The 20,247-nt window shown below is 41.0% G+C and overlaps 1 protein-coding gene across 4 annotated transcripts in view; it reads left to right on the top strand.

Moving 5' to 3' along the window:
* Window positions 1–2,087: 2,087 nt before the first annotated feature.
* Window positions 2,088–20,247, top strand: part of ZNF507 (zinc finger protein 507) — a 40,993-nt gene continuing 22,833 nt past the window's right edge. Inside the window, exons 1-5 of one of the 4 annotated variants that reach the window (XM_009236774.4) lie at window positions 2,140–2,261; window positions 3,738–3,831; window positions 9,252–11,380; window positions 13,029–13,146; window positions 16,883–16,997. In XM_009236774.4, coding sequence (XP_009235049.4) covers window positions 9,254–11,380; window positions 13,029–13,146; window positions 16,883–16,997 — 2,360 coding nt within the window. In that variant the 5' untranslated portion in view covers window positions 2,140–2,261; window positions 3,738–3,831; window positions 9,252–9,253. 4 annotated transcript variants of the gene reach the window in all.

Below are 20,247 nucleotides of genomic sequence, written 5' to 3' on the forward strand. Positions count from 1 at the left end.
CTGTCTCAAAAAAACAACAACAAAAAATTAGCTCCAAAATCGTCAGAGACTTGCTCACCCTACATATCCACCACCATGGGTCAGCTGGGGACTCAGCTCATCATTGTCCCTCTAAGATGCCAGCTGATGGGATGGCCACCACCTGAAACATTGCCAGTCATCAAGCCAAAGGGAAACGTACTCTGGAGGGAACCGCGCTGGCAATTAAATGCTCCAGCAGGCAGGGAATGCCCTTACTCCTAGACACGATCCATTGGCCAACACCAGTACTGGCCACACCCCCGAGCCACAGGGTCAGGAATTTCTATCTAACCTTATGCCAGAAGAAGGACAATGGGAACTAGCTGGTGAATACCAGTAATGACCACTACAGGAACTTCAGACGAAGATACACTTTCGTTCGCTTGTTTTAAAAGTTCTTTATTTTCCCTAGATTATATTTTCTCTATTGTGTTTCTGTGCTCTCCCTTGATCAAATAATTCTGTCATTTCGTCTGTCCACTTTCAGATTCATGGACATTACACTTAAGACTTGACTAACGAAAAGCCTCTCTTCAGATAAGAAGTTAGGATTGTTTGTGCCAATAGCCCAAGGGAAGGAATTTCTCATATTACTTGTTTGTTCTCCCTTTCAACACTTCGTATTTCTGGTTTTTCTTCACTGTTTTTTCCTTCCACCCTTCCATGCTAGTCTCCTGCTCAATCTCTTACCTTTTATTGAAAAAAAAATTACTCAACATTTTATTTTTATTTCTTCACAGCTATTTGGTCTAATTGGTAAAGGATTCTGTGGAATAGCAGAATTCTAACTTTGCAGCCGGGTGCGGTGGCTCACGCCGGTAACCCCAGCACTTTGGGAGGCGGAGGCGGGAGGATCCTGACGTCAAGAGATCGAGACCATCCTGGCCAAAATGGTGAAACCCCGTCTCTACTAAAAACACAAAAAAATTAGCTGGGCATGGTGGCACGCCCTGTAGTGCCAGCTACTCGGGAGGCTGAGGCAGGAGAATCACTTGAACCTGGGAGGTGGAGGTTGCAGTGAGCCGAGATTGCGCCACTGCACTCCAGCCTGGGGAGAGAGCGAGATTCTGTCTAAAAAAAATAATAATAAAAATTCTAATTTTGCTGGTTTCCTAACCCCCAAATTCAGATGAATTTGAATTCTGAAATACTGTAACAGGAATTATCAGCCTGTCTGATTCTAAATTTTGTTGGATCTTCCTCCCAGGACCGTGGACAGCCCAGCCAGCTGTAAAGGCCTCTAAAAAGATCTGGAATAGATCCCCAAGAGGTATCTCACCAAATGAGTCCATTCCATTACAATGGCCAGAATCTTCAGTTTTACTCCCTTGCTCATGTCCACCGCTCATCCGGAGTCCAGACCCAAGCACCACGCTGCGTAGTTGCTAATACGGCAAAACTATCCAGCATTTTTGGTGAAATTGGCTGGAATGCTTTACTCAGTCCGTTTTTCACTGTTAGCAGGGGAACCACCCTAGTATCTTTCATAAAACAGATCCGAATGACAAACACCATCGTGCCCCCGGAGGGCTGAGCTTGTGTTACTGGGTCTGGTCCTACAAACCCTGAAAATCCTGAATCTCTCAAGCAAAGAGATTTCCCAGGGCCAGCTCTGGCCCTTAACAGGCACCCCTTAACGCCAAGCTGCGAATCTGGCTAGGACCTCTATATTTTAGCCAAGAACACCTTGAAATGTACAGTCCTACCAAATCCAGAAGCACAAGGCTAAAGAAAAAAAAAAAAAACCCCAATGCCCATTGTTGAAAGCCAATTGCGGGGTGAGTGGGGTGATAAGGCTAGCCCACAGCGGATTTAGGCGACGTGGGGAGATGCCAAAGTGAATACATGGTGACTTCTCAATCTAGACGTCTGGAAGGGGCCATGAGAGCCAGACAACTGGGCCCGAACCCCGCCCGGGAGCCAGGGTTTGCAAGGGGCTTAAACCGGCTGGGGAGCCTCACTCTCTCGGGTCCAGCCTCGGCGGCCCGGGATGCCGGTAGGAGGGGCCTGAGCCTCGCCCCGCCCCCGCTGCCCGCCATTCGGGTCACCTGACCCACCCGCGGCTCACGTGATCCGTTCCCAGCGCCGCCATTTTGGAGCTCCGGATGAGGAGGGGGAAAGCGGGGGAAAAGAGGGAAAAGAGCCGGGAGAGAGGTGGGCAAGGACAAGGGCGAGGGCACGGCCGGGTCCTGGCTGGCCAAACGAGGCTCGCGGAAGCAGCAGCCGCCGCCTGACCGCAGGTACCGCGCCCCGGGGCCGCCCCTCCGCCCGCTGTTAGCGCCGCCGCCGGCCATGTGCATCCTCCCCTCAGGCCTCTGCCGGCGCTCGCTTCCTCCTCAGCCGGCCGACCCCCGCCAGGTGCTAGCCACAAGCCCCAAGTTCCGTGTCCCGGTTCTGTCTTCTGTGCAGCAAGGCCTGCGGAGACTCCGGGCTTGCCCTGCAGCTGGGGGTGGGGGGGAACCTGCTGCTCCCTGCATACTGTCACCAGCCCGGCCCGCCTGCAGGCCCGCCCGCAGGCGTTGCTTCCTTCTCCAGGCGTTGCTTCCTTCTGCAGATGTGAGATCGCTTAGGCCAGCCGGGATGGACCCAGCCACGATGTTCTCACAGCATCTTTTGATTAATTTTCTAAGCCCCCTCATTCCCCACCCATCACCTCAGTCCTTTAGCCAGTGCGTGGTGTAGAAAAAGCTACTACAGAAACGCAGCCCTGGTCTTCTGCATTTATTACCATCCTCTGGAGATAGAATGATATCTCCGGAGATCACGGAGACCATCAGGGAAAGTTCCCACTTCTTGAGACCTGGGGGCATCGGAATGAATGGTTTGCGTAGAAGACCGGGATGATTAATAAGGTGGAGGCCACTTTCCAAACCCCAAGGCGGTCTTTTTAAGTTTCTGCAGTGGGCTGTAATTTCCTATCAGTCTGCATCGCTCTTCTCAGGCAATTACTGGATTTATCACCTCTTTGAGTTTGCACTTTCTCCAGTACTCCGCTCTCGCTCAGAGTATGGGTTGCATTATTGATTAAAAGAAAGCCTGGCCCTTCATTCCTTTACCTCACTAACTCGTTGAAAATTAACTTCAGGGGAGCCCTAAAGATGTTTTTTCTGCCCTGGCAGTGAGCTATTTTACTTAACCGTAATCGATAAGGTAGTTGCATTCTAGGTGAAACGAATAAGCATTTTTTTATCTTTTAGATTTATTCCAGCCAGTATAAGAAACAGTGGCAAAGAAATGTAGGACCAGAGTAGGAAACTGCGTTAGAAGATATATAGGTCACACCACTGTGTCATATCTTTTTATACTGTTTTTCTGCCTATTGTGCTTGGTTGCAGAATCACTCGTTAGATTGTATTTTTAGTTTAGATTAAAATAGCAATGTGCAATTTATTGTTCCATTCTCATTAGAAAATGATGTCAGTAAAACCAATAGTGTTGAGTCTAGTACGTAAATTCTGAGGTAAAACAAAATACACAATTATTGGGAGAAGTTTCCAGAGCTATTTTTTCCTAACTTCTGCAAAATCCTCAAGTCGGCTTGTTAGATAAATTATTTAAATTTGCATTACGTAATAGGGTTGCATGAACATTCCTCTGAATTTCTTTTTACATGGAATATTGAGAAATTTTTCACTGCCAAAAAAAAAAAATCATTACTTTGTTTCACCAAGAAAGAGAAATGTTTTGATACTATATACTTTCGTTCTTGGCCACAGCTGGATTTTGAAGATTGATCCAAGGGACTGTATTAATTTCAGGAATTGATTTGAAAGACACTGGCTCTGCCACTTAACAGCCATGTAACCTTGGGTAAGTCACTTAAACCACACTGAGTGTTTCCTTATTTATAAGATTGTATAACACCCACCTAGCCTGTCCTAAAGAGTTATGAGGATCAGATACCACTAACATGTTTGATAGAGCCTAGCTGTAAGGAGCTGTTACTCTTTTCAGTATTGATATTTTGTACATTTTTATTCTCATTGAGAATTAAGAGGAAAATTGGTATATTAGAGAAAGCATGGTTTTAGAGTGAGATTGGCCTGGATTCCTGTTCTTAAACCAGTTACCACTTTGTGTCTGTCTCAGGTTCCTCATCTGCAAAAAAAAAAAAAAAATACACAAAATTTGAGTATTACACAAAATCTACAGAGGCATTACTCCCTAGACTTGCACCTCATGGGCGAGGATTTCCTCAGTCATTTTTGTAGTCTCCAGCACTCTGGTTGGCACACTATAGGTGCTCAATAAATGATAGTAAATCTGAATATTGGTTAATGTTAGTTAGACCTTATGTCTTCATTGCAGCTGCCAAATTAGAATATTCTCTCAGGCTATGTGCCAACTAAGAAACTCTATACTATGAAACTCCATATACTTGTGATATTTATACTCACTTTTTTCTTAGTGGTAATTAATAATTACCTTGGGCTCAAAAGATTTTAAATCAAATAAATTGTAGCCGATATAGTGAGGTAAATCTATAAATAATGTGTAAGCAGTTTCCAGGTAACTTTATAGACAGTTTATAATTCAGGGACCTGAAAGTTCATCTAGCTTCACCCTCTTGTTTTACATCTGAGCAATCTAAAACTCACAGAGACAGTGACTTGCCTAAGGTCACAAGATCACACAGCTAATTGAGGGCACTTTAGGGGAGGGACCCTTGAGCTTATGTCCCCTGCCTTCTTTTGGCTGGAGCAAAATAAATTTGTCATATTTTAGAATTATAATAATCTGGAAGAATGGGGAATTTATTGGCCATTGCTTCTATAGCACAATTTTTTTTTTTTTTCCATTTTGGAAAAAAATTCTTGTTCTGAAAGAGAAGGTTCTTTTGTATCATATTGCACTGTTCTTCATATAAACACAGAAAATTACAGCCTTTTCTCCAGGCCCACATGAATTGTTCAACTTGATTTTACTCATGATGACCATACTACTGTAACTATAAAGAAGTAATTAGATACCCAGATAACCAAATAGCAAATTATAAGGAAATAAAGACAACTGAAATAATTTGGCTCCTAACTTTTTGTGAGAAAGATATTAATCAGAAGCGTTTGCCTGTGGAATACTGTTGTCAAGGAAAGATTTGAGAGAGTTGGTGGAAAGGGTTATAGAACTTTTCTGGTTTGGGATATAACTTTTGTTTATTATTTATTTGTAACAATTTAATATATTTAATGTTGTTATGTCTAAACATTCCAAACAAGAAATCTCCTGTTTTGCTAATGCCTGTCGTCTTCTTTCCTCGTGGTGGACTTTCCTATTCAGCCATATCGATCTTTTCACTCACCCCCAGATAGCATGCTTATTCTTACTTCTAAAAATATAGTCATGTCATGGCTGCTTTTCTGGTCACTGCTACCCTTGTGTCAACTTGTATCAGCAGTATTCCAAGGAAGCAAATGGCACGTTGAAATGAGGATAATTCAAGGAAGGTATATTTACAAAGATATTAGTAATAAAGGTGTTGGACTTCAGTAAGCAAACCACAGCATAATGCAGTTATCTGGAGCTAGCAGCATTAGGAGAGGGAGAGGTATCAGAATCAGAAGAAGAGTCTTGGAGAGCAGCCTACCTGGAAAGAAATAGCCTTCTATTGAGGAACACGGCCAATCCAAGGTGACCTAGAGGTAGAGAACCAGGACAATGAATATTCTGATCTCACTCTGCTACCTCCTTCTGATCTGTCATGGTTCTTCACTGGCTGACCTCAACCAGAAAGCAGAGGGCAGGGGAGCCTAGTGATGTAACCCCTCTGACACAGAGCAGAATGGAAAGGAGGATACAGTGAGCCTAGAGGGCAAATGGATGATGTCTGGCATGCTGCCCATCCTTTGGGAACCAGTGGACATCTTACCTTTCCATGAACCTTTTGCTTACCTTGCTAGCCCAAAAGAGCTCTTCAGTCTCTTTCAGGATTTAGTCATTGACTGTTGCCTTTTATTTTACCTTGTGTACCATCGCATTGTTTAAACGCTGTTACTTTTTAACTTCCAAATGTTTGCCTTATCCACTCAACTCAGTTTTAAACTACAAGTATTAAGAATTTAAAATTTTTCCTGATACTTTGCCTTGCGCCTTGCACATAACAATTTGTTTGTTACACACACACACATATTTGTAGTTCTGCATTAGTGGTCTAAGTAAAATTTCTGTGATTCTAAGAAATCAAGAAATTTGAAGAATTGGCCTTAAGGTAACTTCCCCTGTGTGTATACTTTATTATTATCTGTTTAGCCTTTTTATTATGAAAAATGTTAAACATTTACATAAGTAGAAAGAACAGTGAATTCCTAGGTACTCATCATTCAACTTCAATTACAGAATTAGTCATTCTTTATTCTCATCCTCTCCACCCCACCACTGCAGTATCACCAAGGTAATTGTTTTAAAGCTGTGTTTACGTTGATCTCTTGGAAGCCAAGGAGAGTATGCAGATTGTCATAGTTTATGTCGTCATCACTATTGAGCCACTGACATTGTATGTATACTCCTTATTTCATCTCTTGTGTTCAGATTTGCTTCACTTGACACGCAATCTCATATATATGTATTTCTGCATTAGTGGTCTAAGTAACATTTTTGTGAAAATTGGAAGAGTTGGCCTTACAGTAACTTCCCCTCTGTGTATACTTTATTATCAATTGTTTATCTAACCTTTTTTTTTTTTTTAACAGAGACTTGTTTTTATGAGATTAACCTGTGCATTGATTTTGCATGGGGACCCAAACTGGTTTTTCAGGTGTTTCCTGACATATTTTATGTTGTCATATCTGTTTTATAGCTGCCATTACTGTACTTATCCCCAAATGTATGCAGCCTTTAAAATGAGATACTTACATAAATGTTCAGGGAAAATTGGAGCATCTGCTGCAAATTTCCATTAGCTCTTAATGCCTGAGCAGACACAGCTTTAAAAATCTGAATGTTTTGTCAGATTCTTTTGTATTAGTCTTTTTCTTGAGTTAAGATGAACTCCTCCTTCTCTTCATTTCACTTTCTTTTTAAGGTACACACTGAAATATCCACGGGGAGCAATTTGCACTGGTCTGTGTCACTTCTCTTATTAAGTAGAAGAAAGATAACATGAGTCACCTTTGTAACCCTGTGGATGTGCAAAGTCTCTTGAACAAACATTCACTTGTTAACCTCCAGATGATTAGTCAGCCTTCATGGGTGTTACATTTCATGGGAATGGAGACCTTAGATCTACAGTAGAGAGCCGCATCGTGTTCAGAAAATTGAATGTTTGAGGATTCCTATTATTAAACTTATTATTTAATCAATTTGCATTTAACCATTGAACTGACAGAAATAAGGCCTTAAGTTAATCACCCTAAAGGGAAATCAGTAGTCACATGAAGAGCCACAGCTCCTCTTGGCCTAAAAATGTGGAATTCTAAGACAATAAAGCGACTTAGGAAGTCATAAAAAGGTTTTTCTAAGGAAACAAATTGTTCCCCCATTGGTCTCCTCTTTAATGACTTACAGCTGAGCATAGAGATCTAAAAAGACTTGTTCCTTCTACCTGAGAAAGATGAAACAGAACTAGTCTTTTGAGAGATTGTTTAAGGGAGAGTGGCTGAAGGACCACGGGCCTTTGGGAGCCAGGGTAGCTGTCATTGTTGGAATGGCCATGGAATGCATCTTCTGCTGTGAGGGCAGTTAGAGACAGCTAGTAGCCGAGAGAAAAAAAGCTGATGCCATAGGGCAGAGTATTATTGGGAAGAAGTAGTACTGAAGAAGCCAAGAGTAAAGTGTTTGCATTTTTGCCTGATGTGGACCTAGATCTAGAAAGCTGGCTTGCCAGAAGGAGTAGAAAATCAGGAAGAAAAGCCATAGCTGCTGCCCAGAGTTGTGGGCGACCTGGCACTGAAGCTGGTCAGCACTCTGTTGCGGGGGGGGGGGGGGTGGGGGCAGGGGGGCGGGGCCTGGCAGGACATTAGTTATCATCTTGGCAGGGGCTGAAGGGCCCTTATATGTTGATTCAACCATGCGGGGAAGAACAGCGATGATTCACCACCTAAAATAAGAATTCAGAGCCTGGGACTGAAGTTTAAGAATAGTGTGGTCTTTGGTCTATAGCTAGTGCCACTAAAAATTTTGTTGGCATTTATTGAATGTTGTGAGTAAGATTCCAGAATGCACCTAAAATGTGGAAAAACAAAACTTGTTGCTGGAAAAAAGCCTAAACTTAAAAATGTGATCCAAGTCAACAAATTAATCTCACTTTAAGCCAAAGGAAATGTTTGAAATGAAAGTACTGCCAGGAAATAGAAAGAGTATTCTAGACTTAGGCAGAAAGATTTATGGGTATTTATGTTTAGTGACTTTCTCAGCCATAATGCATTATTAGAACGAACAAATAACCTCTTCTAAGGACTCTGTTCATATCTGGAACTGAAACACAATTGGGATATCAATTTTTTCCTTCTCTGATGTCCCTTAGCCTTTCAGGAAAAAAAAAAAAAACCATGTATGTGGATATGAGTAATAGTTGACCGCTAATATGACCTCTAAAAAAAAACCACAGCATAGTTTGTGGTTTATCTTCAGGAAGATAAAGGAAGTAAAAGTAGGAACTAGATCATTGCTTTTATTTAATTTCATTTATATAGTACTTTCCCAAATTCAATATGCCCTGTACAAACTACCTGACTATAGTTTCACAATTTCAAAGATTTGGGGAGAAAAAAAACAAATTTGTGATTTTAGTAATAAAACTGCAGCTGTATTTGGTATAAGAAATACTCTCTCAAGAATTGTATCAGTCATTGGCTTTACAGAGTGATGTTTCACAGTAACTGGAGGGGTTTCACATGCCTTGAGAATGGCTGTGCTCCTTTAATCAAGGAATAGGAGTCTTTTTTTTTTTTTCTTTCTTGGCATTGTGCAAAATGGAGGGAGTACTTTTGGTCCTGCTGGATGCTGAAGGCAAAGAAAGTGAAGAAAAATGGAGAAAAAGATCATCTTTCCAAAGAAATAAGTGATAGAGGGGAGTATCTTCATCATTAGTCTTGATAGAAGATTGCATTCTAAAGAGAAATTCTAACCAATTTAAATCTATACTGGGGATCGCCAGGTGTGTGGACATGGAGCTTCCAGCTTAGAAAATACTTAGATGAGATTATAGACACTAACATTCTCTTATATTTTCTAAATTACATGCCTGTAATTATCCTGTAACCTGGTATTTTTCTGTTTTACATTATCCTTTTTAGATATGGAAGAAAGTAGCAGTGTTGCCATGTTGCTGCCAGATATTGGGGAACAGGAAGCTATATTGACTGCTGAAAGTATCATCAGTCCTTCATTGGAAATTGATGAACAAAGAAAAACTAAACCAGATCCATTAATCCATGTTATCCAGAAGTTAAGCAAGATAGTGGAAAATGAAAAGTCACAAAAATGTCTTTTAATTGGGAAGAAACGCCCACATTCAAGTGCTGCAACACACTCTCTTGAAACCCAAGAACTTTGTGAGATTCCAGCTAAAGTAACCCAGTCACCTGCTGCTGATACTAGAAGGGCTGAGATGTCACAAACAAATTTTACCCCTGACACTCTTGCCCAGAATGAAGGGAAGGCTATGTCTTATCAGTGTAGCCTTTGTAAGTTTCTATCATCATCCTTTTCCGTGTTAAAAGATCATATTAAGCAGCATGGTCAGCAAAATGAAGTGATACTAATGTGCTCAGAGTGCCATATTACATCTAGAAGCCAGGAGGAACTTGAAGCCCACGTGGTGAATGACCATGACAACGATGCCAATATCCACACCCAATCCAAAGCCCAACAGTGCGTAAGCCCCTCCAGCTCTTTGTGTCGGAAAACCACAGAAAGAAATGAAACAGTTCCAGATATCCCAGTAAGTGTGGACAATCTACAGACTCATACTGTCCAAACTGCATCTGTGGCAGAAATGGGTAGGAGGAAATGGTATGCATACGAACAGTACGGCATGTATCGATGCTTGTTTTGTAGTTATACTTGTGGCCAGCAGAGAATGTTGAAAACACACGCTTGGAAACATGCTGGGGAGGTTGATTGCTCCTATCCAATCTTTGAAAATGAAAATGAGCCCCTAGGCCTGCTGGATTCTTCAGCAGCTGCTGCGCCTGGTGGGGTCGATGCAGTGGTCATTGCTATTGGAGACAGTGAACTGAGTATTCACAATGGGCCATCAGTGCAAGTGCAGATTTGCAGCTCAGAACAGTTATCATCTTCATCTCCTTTAGAACAGAGTGCAGAAAGAGGAGTACACCTAAGTCAGTCAGTTACCCTGGACCCCAATGAGGAAGAAATGCTAGAAGTGATTTCTGATGCAGAGGAGAATCTGATTCCTGATAGCCTGCTTACATCAGCACAGAAAATCATCAGCAGCAGCCCCAATAAAAAAGGGCATGTTAACGTGATAGTGGAGCGATTGCCAAGTGCTGAAGAAACCCTTTCACAGAAGCGCTTCCTCATGAACACTGAAATGGAAGAAGGGAAAGACCTGAGCCCAACAGAAGCTCAGATTGGGCGTGAAGGAACGGATGATGTTTATCGTGCTGATAAATGTACTGTTGATATTGGGGGATTGATCATAGGCTGGAGCAGTTCAGAGAAGAAAGACGAGTTAATGAATAAAGGCCTGGCTACTGATGAGAATGCCCCACCAGGCCGGAGAAGGACAAATTCTGAATCTCTTCGATTACACTCATTAGCTGCAGAAGCCCTTGTCACAATGCCTATAAGAGCTGCAGAGTTGACAAGAGCCAACCTGGGGCACTATGGAGATATAAACCTTTTAGGTCCAGATACTAGTCAAAGGCAAGTAGATAGTACATTGGCAGCATACTCAAAAATGATGTCGCCACTTAAAAACTCTTCAGATGGATTAACTAGTCTTAACCAAAGCAACTCCACCTTGGTAGCACTCCCAGAGGGTAGGCAGGAATTGTCAGATGGGCAGGTTAAGACAGGCATCAGCATGTCTTTACTCACCGTCATTGAAAAATTGAGAGAAAGGACAGACCAAAACGCTTCAGACGATGACATTTTGAAAGAGTTGCAGGACAACGCCCAGTGCCAACCCAACAGCGATACAAGTTTGTCTGGAAACAATGTGGTGGAGTACATCCCAAATGCTGAACGACCCTACCGTTGCCGCCTGTGTCACTACACAAGTGGCAACAAGGGCTACATCAAGCAGCACTTACGAGTCCATCGACAGAGACAGCCTTATCAGTGTCCTATCTGCGAGCACATAGCGGACAACAGCAAAGATTTGGAGAGTCACATGATCCACCACTGTAAGACAAGAATATACCAGTGCAAGCAGTGTGAAGAATCCTTCCATTATAAGGTAAGCATTGGTTCAGGAAGTCTTTCAGAGGACCTTCGCATCTTAGAGTGAGAAGGGAACTTTGTAGATCTAGTCCAATCACCTCATTTTATAGATAAGGAAACTGGGTCCCAGAAAAGTTTGATAATTTGCCCAAGGGGATCCCAACTTACCAGTATTAAAGTTGGGACTGTTCAGAATTTCTGCTGTAGAATCCTTTTCCCTGCCTGCTGCCTCCTTAACAGCCTCTGTGTTTTAGTGTGTGTGGTCTAAAGTGTTGATTTTCTGTTACAACAGAATTATAGGGAGTGTATAGTGGATTGACATCATACATACGTTTGACTTAAACAAATTTAACCGTACATCATCACAACAAAAAAATACATATTTTTCATCTTATATGGCCTCAGAATGCCAGGCATTCAGTTCAGCTTCTACATAACCAACAGTGATGTGTATCATTGCAGAAGGAAAAATGGGCTATGGTGGACCTATTAAAAGGCACTGTCATGGAAATAGAGCCATGTGTGTCATGTTTTATGGGCAGGGTAAAGAACTTTCAAGAGTTATTTTGACTGTCTGATTTTTATCTTAAGTGCTGACCTTATCAAAACCAATATCCTGTATGAAGTGCTATTCGTTTATAAAGGAAACTTGTTGAATCATTGGTTTAGAACTTTTCTTCTTCAGTGGGCCAGGTGACTCCTTGAAAATGTATTACAAATGTTATCCTAAGGGCTAACTAGGAGGTAGACTTTTTCCCTCAGATTACCGAGAGCTGGGGTCTAGCTGTGGTAAAAAGGTAACAGGAGGGAGGCTGAGGCGGGCGGATCACGAGGTCAGGAGATCGAGACCATCCTGGCTAACACTGTGAAACCCTGTCTGCTAAAAATACAAAAACTTAGCTGGGTGTGATGGTGGGCACCTGTAGTCCCAGCTACTCGGGAGACTGAGGAAGGAGAATGGCCTGAATCTGGGAGGCGGAGCTTGCAGTGAGCCAAGATCATGCCTCTGCACTCCAGCCTGGGCAACAGAGTGACACTCCATCTCAAAAAAAAAAAAAGGTAACAGGAATAAGAAAGCCCTTGAGTCTGAGGTTCACTGCTTCTCAGATTAACTCATGAAATTCCAAGTAGGACGTCCACATAGGCTGCAAAGACAAGTTCCAGAAGTCTCCAGGAGTTTCTTTTGCTACTGAGCTCTTGATTCATGGAAATGGAAGTAGAGGAGACAGGATATCCTTGGAGGAGCATTTCCAGTTAGGTCTCTTACACATTTAGATATTTAAATGAAAAATCAGGAGTCCGGCGATTACTGATTGGATTTTTTTTTTGTGAAGTTGCATTATTCTGAACACTGCTCGTTCCTCCTCTGGGCCTACCAGTGTTTCAGTAAATACGGATACGCCCTGTGTAATCACCTAAGAAAATGGTGACTTCCTTTCAGAGAATATGAAGAGGAACTGTCCATTGAATGTGATTATGATTTGCTAATGTACTTCTTTCTATAAATTGTCAAATGTGTCACATGATCCTTTAGCAGACTTGATTTTAAAATATGGTAATTCGTTGTACTAGGCCATGAAAGCAATGAACCTGTTCTTCTACAGCCTCCTAAGAGTTGGACATATATATTTATTGAAAATTACATATTTCTTTCCACTTTTTAGAGTCAATTGAGGAACCATGAGAGAGAACAGCACAGTCTTCCAGATACCTTGTCAATAGCAACTTCTAATGAGCCAAGAATTTCCAGTGATACAGCTGATGGAAAATGTGTCCAGGAAGGTATCTATATGTTTTGTTATGCAGGCTGCAGTGACTCGCACATGACATAAAAGTGCCCTTAGTTGTCTTGGTTGGTTATTTTCAGGGCAAAAGCCTATATTCTCCTCCATTTTTGTACCATGGATGTGAGTGAATCTGATCTCACTGTTTCTGAGGAAATGCCAAGTACTGGATGAAGCAGGTGATTACTAGGTCCTAGGTGAGAAGCCCTAGATAGTAAGGATTCATCTTCAGTTGAAACTTAAGAGCCCCTTAGAAGGTGATGTACCAGCAAGCCAGAAAAGCTACAACATGGAAAACAGGCCTCCCCTCCCTCTCGGCACCAGTTGACCTACTGAGAACAGAGCTTTTGCAGATGGTAGGCCCCCACCCCAAACTTTAACTGGGGCTTCCCGCTGTGATCTTATTCTTACACAAGTATGACTGCCAGATTTCATCTGCATTATTAAAAAAAAAAAAAACACACACAGACACACAAGATCTTTTTATGTACTAGTTAGGTAGCAGTCAACCAAGTTTCTGGTAATAGGAATATTAGAATCATAAGATTTAATTAGAGCTCCATGAAAAGGAGGATGCCACATTCGGAGAATTAAGGATAAAGTGTACTAAGCTGTGCCGCTTTGGTTCAGCTCACTTAAATTGATATACTTTAAATGTCTCCAGTGTGGCGCATAATGTTTATGGGAGATAAAACATATTGGGGTGACTTTCCTTTTTAGATTTGCTAAGAATTAAAGTTAGAAACGACTACAGAGTGAAATGTTTTACCATAATGTTTCATTAAATTATACCCCAGAAAGCATAACTGATTCTAGAATGCTTCTGAAAGAACTGATTTTGACACCACTGTAGCACCAAAATTCTCATGTCAAACAGATGTCATCCCTGTAAAACTCTCTGAAACAAAAGGAGTTTATGACATAACATCTGTTTCTGCAGTAGATGGCTGAGCTAAAACAGTTTTGTTTCCTTTTTACAAAATAGCCCTAAATGCCTCCTTTTATTTTAATTCATTATGTTTCCATATCCCCTTTAAAGGAGACATTAAAACGTCTGATATGATTGGACCATAAATCCCTAATGAAGGGATGAAGTAAATACTACTCAGTAGCACCACCTGCAGTTAATATCAGTGTTGGAAGATGTCTTTTTTAGCACCGTCCTGAAAAGCAAACATTTCAAACTGTCCAAATGAGTTAACATTAAAATTCACAATTTTAATAAAAAGATTAAAGTGTCAGCTCAAAATTAAAATAACCACTTCAGACTTTACAGTATTAATGTATGTTTACTAGATTTTATGTTGCAGCATCTTTTCTTTGTGGCTCATGCCTTTTTTTAGGGTTACATGTATGGATTTTTAAATTGCCTGCCATGCTTCTTTTCCCCCACCTGGCTCCATTTGCTTTTTTCTCTCAGCACTGTAGCAGTTCAGATGGCTGCATACTTATACCTGGATGGGTACTTTATTAACTCAATATTAGATATTTTGAAATCTGGTTGTCAGGCCAAAGAAAAAAATTTTAGCTCACAAATAAGGTAATAATAATTCATGCTTTGTTAAAACTTCTTTACCTATTTAGTAAACTTGTTAAACAAGAAGAGAGATGTGTGCCTCTGTGATCCCCAGTCTCTGCCATTCTGATAGCACAGATACCTTAGGGCATGTTTCAGCTTAACATTTGCTTGGCCAAAAGGCATGGCCTGCCTGTCTTAAGCTAGATACTGTGCTAGGTGCTGGGAGTACAGTGAAAGGCATCACTGCCCTTCAGGAATCCAACTCAGTGAAGAAGACAGAACAAGGCTGATGGGTATGTCAGCAGATACCGCAGGAGCTCAAATAGAGCCGCAAGCAAAGCCCTTTCGTATGGTGTTACTCCATGAAACCTAATTAAATTGTTTTTTTATTGGAAACCTATAATTTGCCAAGCCCTGGGGATTCAGTCTAAACAAAACAAGCAGATCCTTATCCTCAGGGAATAGACAGCTTAGTGACAGGGCAGAGATTTTACCCAGACATGCAGGTAAAGTACAGACTTTGCTAAAGGAAAAATATAGGACTTATTAAACTATGCTGTTAGATGAGAAAACTGAGACTTCAAGAGGCAAAATAATTTACCCATGATCGTACTGGTAGAAAGTGGCAGAGCGAGGACTAAGCCCAAGTTTTTGAACTTTAAATCCAATATTCTTTCCATTGGAAACAGTTGCTTGAAGTAGCACAGGCTCTCATTCTGTGCTATATTAAGTTTTTCCATCTGTCAGTTTTATTAGTTGTCATTGATCTGTAATATTTCTCACACAAAACCATTATCCAATATTTCACACTTCATTTTTTAGGGTTTTTTTAAAACTGTATTTGGAACAGTGCCATTTATAATCAAGTCCAAGTTTTTAACCTACCAATTAAGAGCAATACTTAGATTATAATTATGATTAGTGTGTATATTAATGTTATAGATTTATACCAGGAAATTAGGACATTTTGTTCTGCCTGGCAGTAGTTATTAGCAAAAGAAAATTTCAATTTTAGAAACCGTAAATTTAACTTAAGGATTTTCTTTGTTGAAATTTCAGTGTGGGTTTTCCTTTGTATAATACCACAGATTTTACTTTTATGCAGTGTATGCAGGTGTTCTACCTAAGCTTTCTTCCTGCCAAGAGACACACAGTTCTTCCTGCTCTGCCTTTTTCATGAGCTTCCATGCTTGCTTTGTTTCTGAATATAAAGCAGAGTGTGAATAGCCTGTGGACTGTATGCTGACAGACAAGTGCATGAAGCATTGAATATCTTCAAGAAATCGTTTTATATGATCAAGTCACTCAACTCGTGTTGACATAAGCTTACCCCAACTTGAATTACTCAGCCCTGTTGTTGCAGAGTGAGTTTAGTAACATGGCTTCTTTTCGTTGGATCCATGTTTCCTGCATTTCAGAGAGCTGCATATTCATTGTCAGTCATAACTTTTGTCCTTGTAACCTGTCAGTTAACTAGAAAGAATTATACCTTGCGTAGCACTTAAAAATTTGCGGCTGCTTTTCCTTTCTTGTTGTGTTGGTAGCTGACGTTTAGTGGCAAACAAAGAAAATGCACTGGGTGAAAAGGCCTTAGACTTTTTTTTTGTAGGGGGAGAGTGGGGAAGAGATCTCTTGCTCTGTTGCCCTGGCTGGTGTCCAGCTCCTGGCCTCAGGCAATCCTCCCACCTCAGCCTCCCAGAGTGCTAGGATTATGGGCATGAGCCACCACACCCAGCCAGGCTTTTTATATTGAGTTGGTTATATATGCTTCATAGCTACACTTTATAATATTGGAGTATAGTATTAAATTACAGCTTGTTGACAAGTCAGTGTTTCTGTAAGACAGTATATCCAATATTGGTTAGAGTAACACCTATTTGGTGATACAGATCAACAGGGTGTCTCTGATTAATTTAGCTCCTACACAGTCAGCCAGAAGCAAGTTCATTATGATTTAGAATATTGTACATGGTTATGCAGAAATCATCCCAACCTATCTGTGTTTATAGGTCAGATGATGTTGTTTATATCTGCTGATAGTGTATATGCAGGAAAACCTATAAAACCACTTCAGACTTGTTAAAACAGTGAGAAAGCCGTAATTGAAATATTAATACAACTGTGTGGTGTAAATTTTCATTTACAATGGAATGTAAATGCTGTCATTTGAATCTTGTCAAAGCCTGCTACTAAAACTCTGAAATACCTTGTCTAGGGAATAAGTCTTCAGTCCAGAAACAGTATAGATGTGATGTGTGTGATTATACAAGTACAACATATGTTGGTGTCAGAAACCACAGGCGAATCCATAACTCTGATAAGCCGTACAGGTAGGTGTTATGATTCTAGAATTTTAATGCTTGTATTAAAATATTTTATAGTAAAGAAAATGAAATAAAAATACATAGCACTTATTGAAACACAGGTTAAGAAGTAAGAAATTTTCACTAATTGGTTTTATATTTTGTTGTTTTATATATTTACTTATTTATTTTTTGAGTCAGTGTCTTGCTGTATTGCCCAGGCTGGAGTGCAGTGGTGTGATCACAGCTCACTGCAGCCTCGAACTCCTGGCCTCAAGGGATCCTCCCACATCAGCCTCCCAATCCCTGCTGGGATTGCAGGCGTGAGCCACTGCACCTGGCTGGTTTTATAAGTCTTGTTTGGTTTGTTAAGATGTGAACTTTAAGCTTGAATCTTAGGACAGTAGGCATTTTGTCTAGTTGATATATAGGAAATTGTCTTTATCTGTCAATTTTATGTTTTCATTTCATATGGGTATAAATTTCATAGCAATTTTCAGTGCCTTAGAGTTCATTTCAGTAATTTGGCAGTAAGGTACTCAGTATTCAGCAAAAGATCCTTAAAATTTAAAGGCAATAAAATTTTCTATGAAAGAGTCCGTTTTTCAAAATTAAGCTAGTATGTGTAGAATAAGTCATTCAATTTCGTTACTTGATTTTTCCCAAAAGCAAATTCGGATATGTATTTCAGAAAATAAAGGCATTCTCAGTGATAGTGCTAGGCAATGGGCATGAACTTTCACCCCTTTGTCAAAACTTAGCAGGTTTAACTCTTTCCCCAGATTCTGTAGATATGATACAAGAGAGTGTGGGAAAGTTATTCTATTAATCTCAATGAGAACCCAATAGATTGTGCCATAAAAGGTCATTGTTTAATCCCATAGTGTGGTGATCTGTGTATGGTTTCGAATATTTAATATTTGCTTAATTTGCAAACCAGCAGACTTACTTATAATCACTCTTCAGACAGTGCATCTGTTTGCAGAGTCTTAAAACTCTGTGGAAGGTGTTTGACCTTGCCTCAGTCCTCCTCAGTGTCTTCCTTCCTTCCTTTCCTTCCTTTCCTTCCTTTCCTTCCTTCCTTTCCTTCCTTCCTTTCCTTCCTTTCCTTCCTTTCCTTTCCTTCCTTTCCTTTCCTTCCTTTCCTTTCCCTCCCTCCCTCCCTCCCTCCTTCCTTCCTTCCCTTTTTTGTTTGACAGAGTCTCTCTCTGTCATCACCCAGGCTGGAGTGCAGTGGCGTGATCTCACCTCACGGCAACCTCCGCCTCCCAGGTTCAAGTGATTCTCATGCCTCAGCCTCCCGAGTAGCTGGGACCACAGGCATGTGCCATGATTAGCTAATTAGAGACGGGGTTTCGCCAGGTCTTGAACTCCCGGCCTCAAGTGTCCGCCCACCTTGGCCTCCCAAAGTGCTGGGATTACATGGTTACACCATGTCCAATCAGTCTGTTTAATAGGTGGGACTGAGTATATTTACATTCGTGATTTATACTGGGAAATGTTTAAGAGAATGTGATGGAAACAGGGAACACTAGTTTACCTGATAGGAGGAGAAAGCTTTGCCTTTATATTTTTGGTATCCTTGAATTTAGACATACCGTGCCAGATTCATGTGATTTAAGTAAGAAGAAAATAACATTTCTCCGGGTCCAGAATTAGATTGTTCTTTCATTCATGGAGAAATATTTCTTGAGCAAATATTATGCTTCAGGGGCCGTGCTAGATTCTTGGACTGCAGTCATAACAAAACAGACGTCATCTTTGCTGTCATGGAACTTGTAGACAAACAATAAGCAAGTAAACCCTCAAATACTTAGGAAAAAGATTAGTGATTCTGGTTCTGTTGAAGGTTTTACATCTGCTTTATTAGATCAGTCTTGCAGCTTAAAGGTTCATTTTGATAGCTGTCAGTGTCTCAGGGATGTTTTCTTGTGTTCTTAAAATATTCACAGATTCATAGGATTCATTGCAGTTGTCCTAGGGTCTTCCTACCAACGGGCAACATCCCGTGAGCATCCTCTTTGTGTAACATCAGAGAACTCTCAGCCTGTTATTTTCCAAATTTATTCACACTCCACTTGTCACTGGGTTTGGTGTGTTTATGCCTTAGAAACAATTTTGTCATATCTCCCTCTTTGTACTTATCATCAGTTTTTCCTCATAAGTCTTATTTTCTAATGTCATGGCTCTCCTTTTAACCTTCTTTAAATACTCACCATCCTTTGTCTTCATGGGATTTCGGGTCGCAGAGCATTACGAATTAACATGTTCTATTCCAGGATGTTTCTAGGACTTTCTCCTCATTGTCCTATACTGTGTGCCTTAAGCAGAGCTGGTAGCGTAGCCTTTATAATGTCTGACTTAATTCAAGGATCACAGGAGTTTCTCTGGCTCATTTCGTGTCTGCTTCATTCAGTTTGGTTGCCTGGTGCACTTATGGTCAGAGTTTGGGCTTGGTTTCTCAGAGTTCATGCCATACCCTATGCATTTCTGATTCCCTACATTTCGTTAAGAAACATGCTCACAAGCAGCAGTAATGAGTTCTTAAAGAGCTACAAGGCCTTGTTGCACAACTTCTAAACGTTGCACAAGGTCACAAAGGATTTATTGTTTATTTTAGTGTGCCTATTACATAATAAGTTTTCTCTAGTGGTGAAACCTGTTCCTTTCTCGTGCTTTTGCTTTTTATGCTGTCATTCCAGTCCTTCAGTGACCCCATCTTTGTGGTCTGGGCAGTACGGCTTCATGGATCCCTGGTTCTGGGGGCAGATAGTCCTGGGATTGAATCTGAGCTCTCTCACTTGTGAGATTTGTGATCTTGCGCAAACTGTTTCACCTCTCTGTACTGGTTTTGTCATTAATAGAATGAGGATATTAAGGTTGTGAGGGTGAAATGAAATACCATATAAGGTACCAGCACATAATAAACAGCCAGTAAGTGGTAGCTGGTAGTTACTGGGCCCAGCTTCTATCTTCTCAATAATTCATTATCTAACCAAAGAAAAGTACTAAAAGGCTGATGACCTCTAAACACTAGGGAAACAAAGAAGAATTAATTCTGTGCCAGGGTAGGCAAGCAGAGCTCATTTTACAGGAGAGATGCTGGGCCCAGGCAGAGTGCTGTCCCTGCTGAGGTCCCCATGCTATGTCTGGCTGCTTTGGAGTCACTCTAGTATCTTGGGAGCATCCCAGGCCTGGACCACACAGTTCCTGTGCCCCACTGGTGACCTTGGGAATGTTATGCCATACTAAGCCTCTTTTCCCATACGAAACTGGG

This window comes from Pongo abelii, chromosome 20 (assembly GCF_028885655.2).
Source record: "Pongo abelii isolate AG06213 chromosome 20, NHGRI_mPonAbe1-v2.0_pri, whole genome shotgun sequence".
Lineage (NCBI taxonomy): Eukaryota > Metazoa > Chordata > Mammalia > Primates > Hominidae > Pongo > Pongo abelii.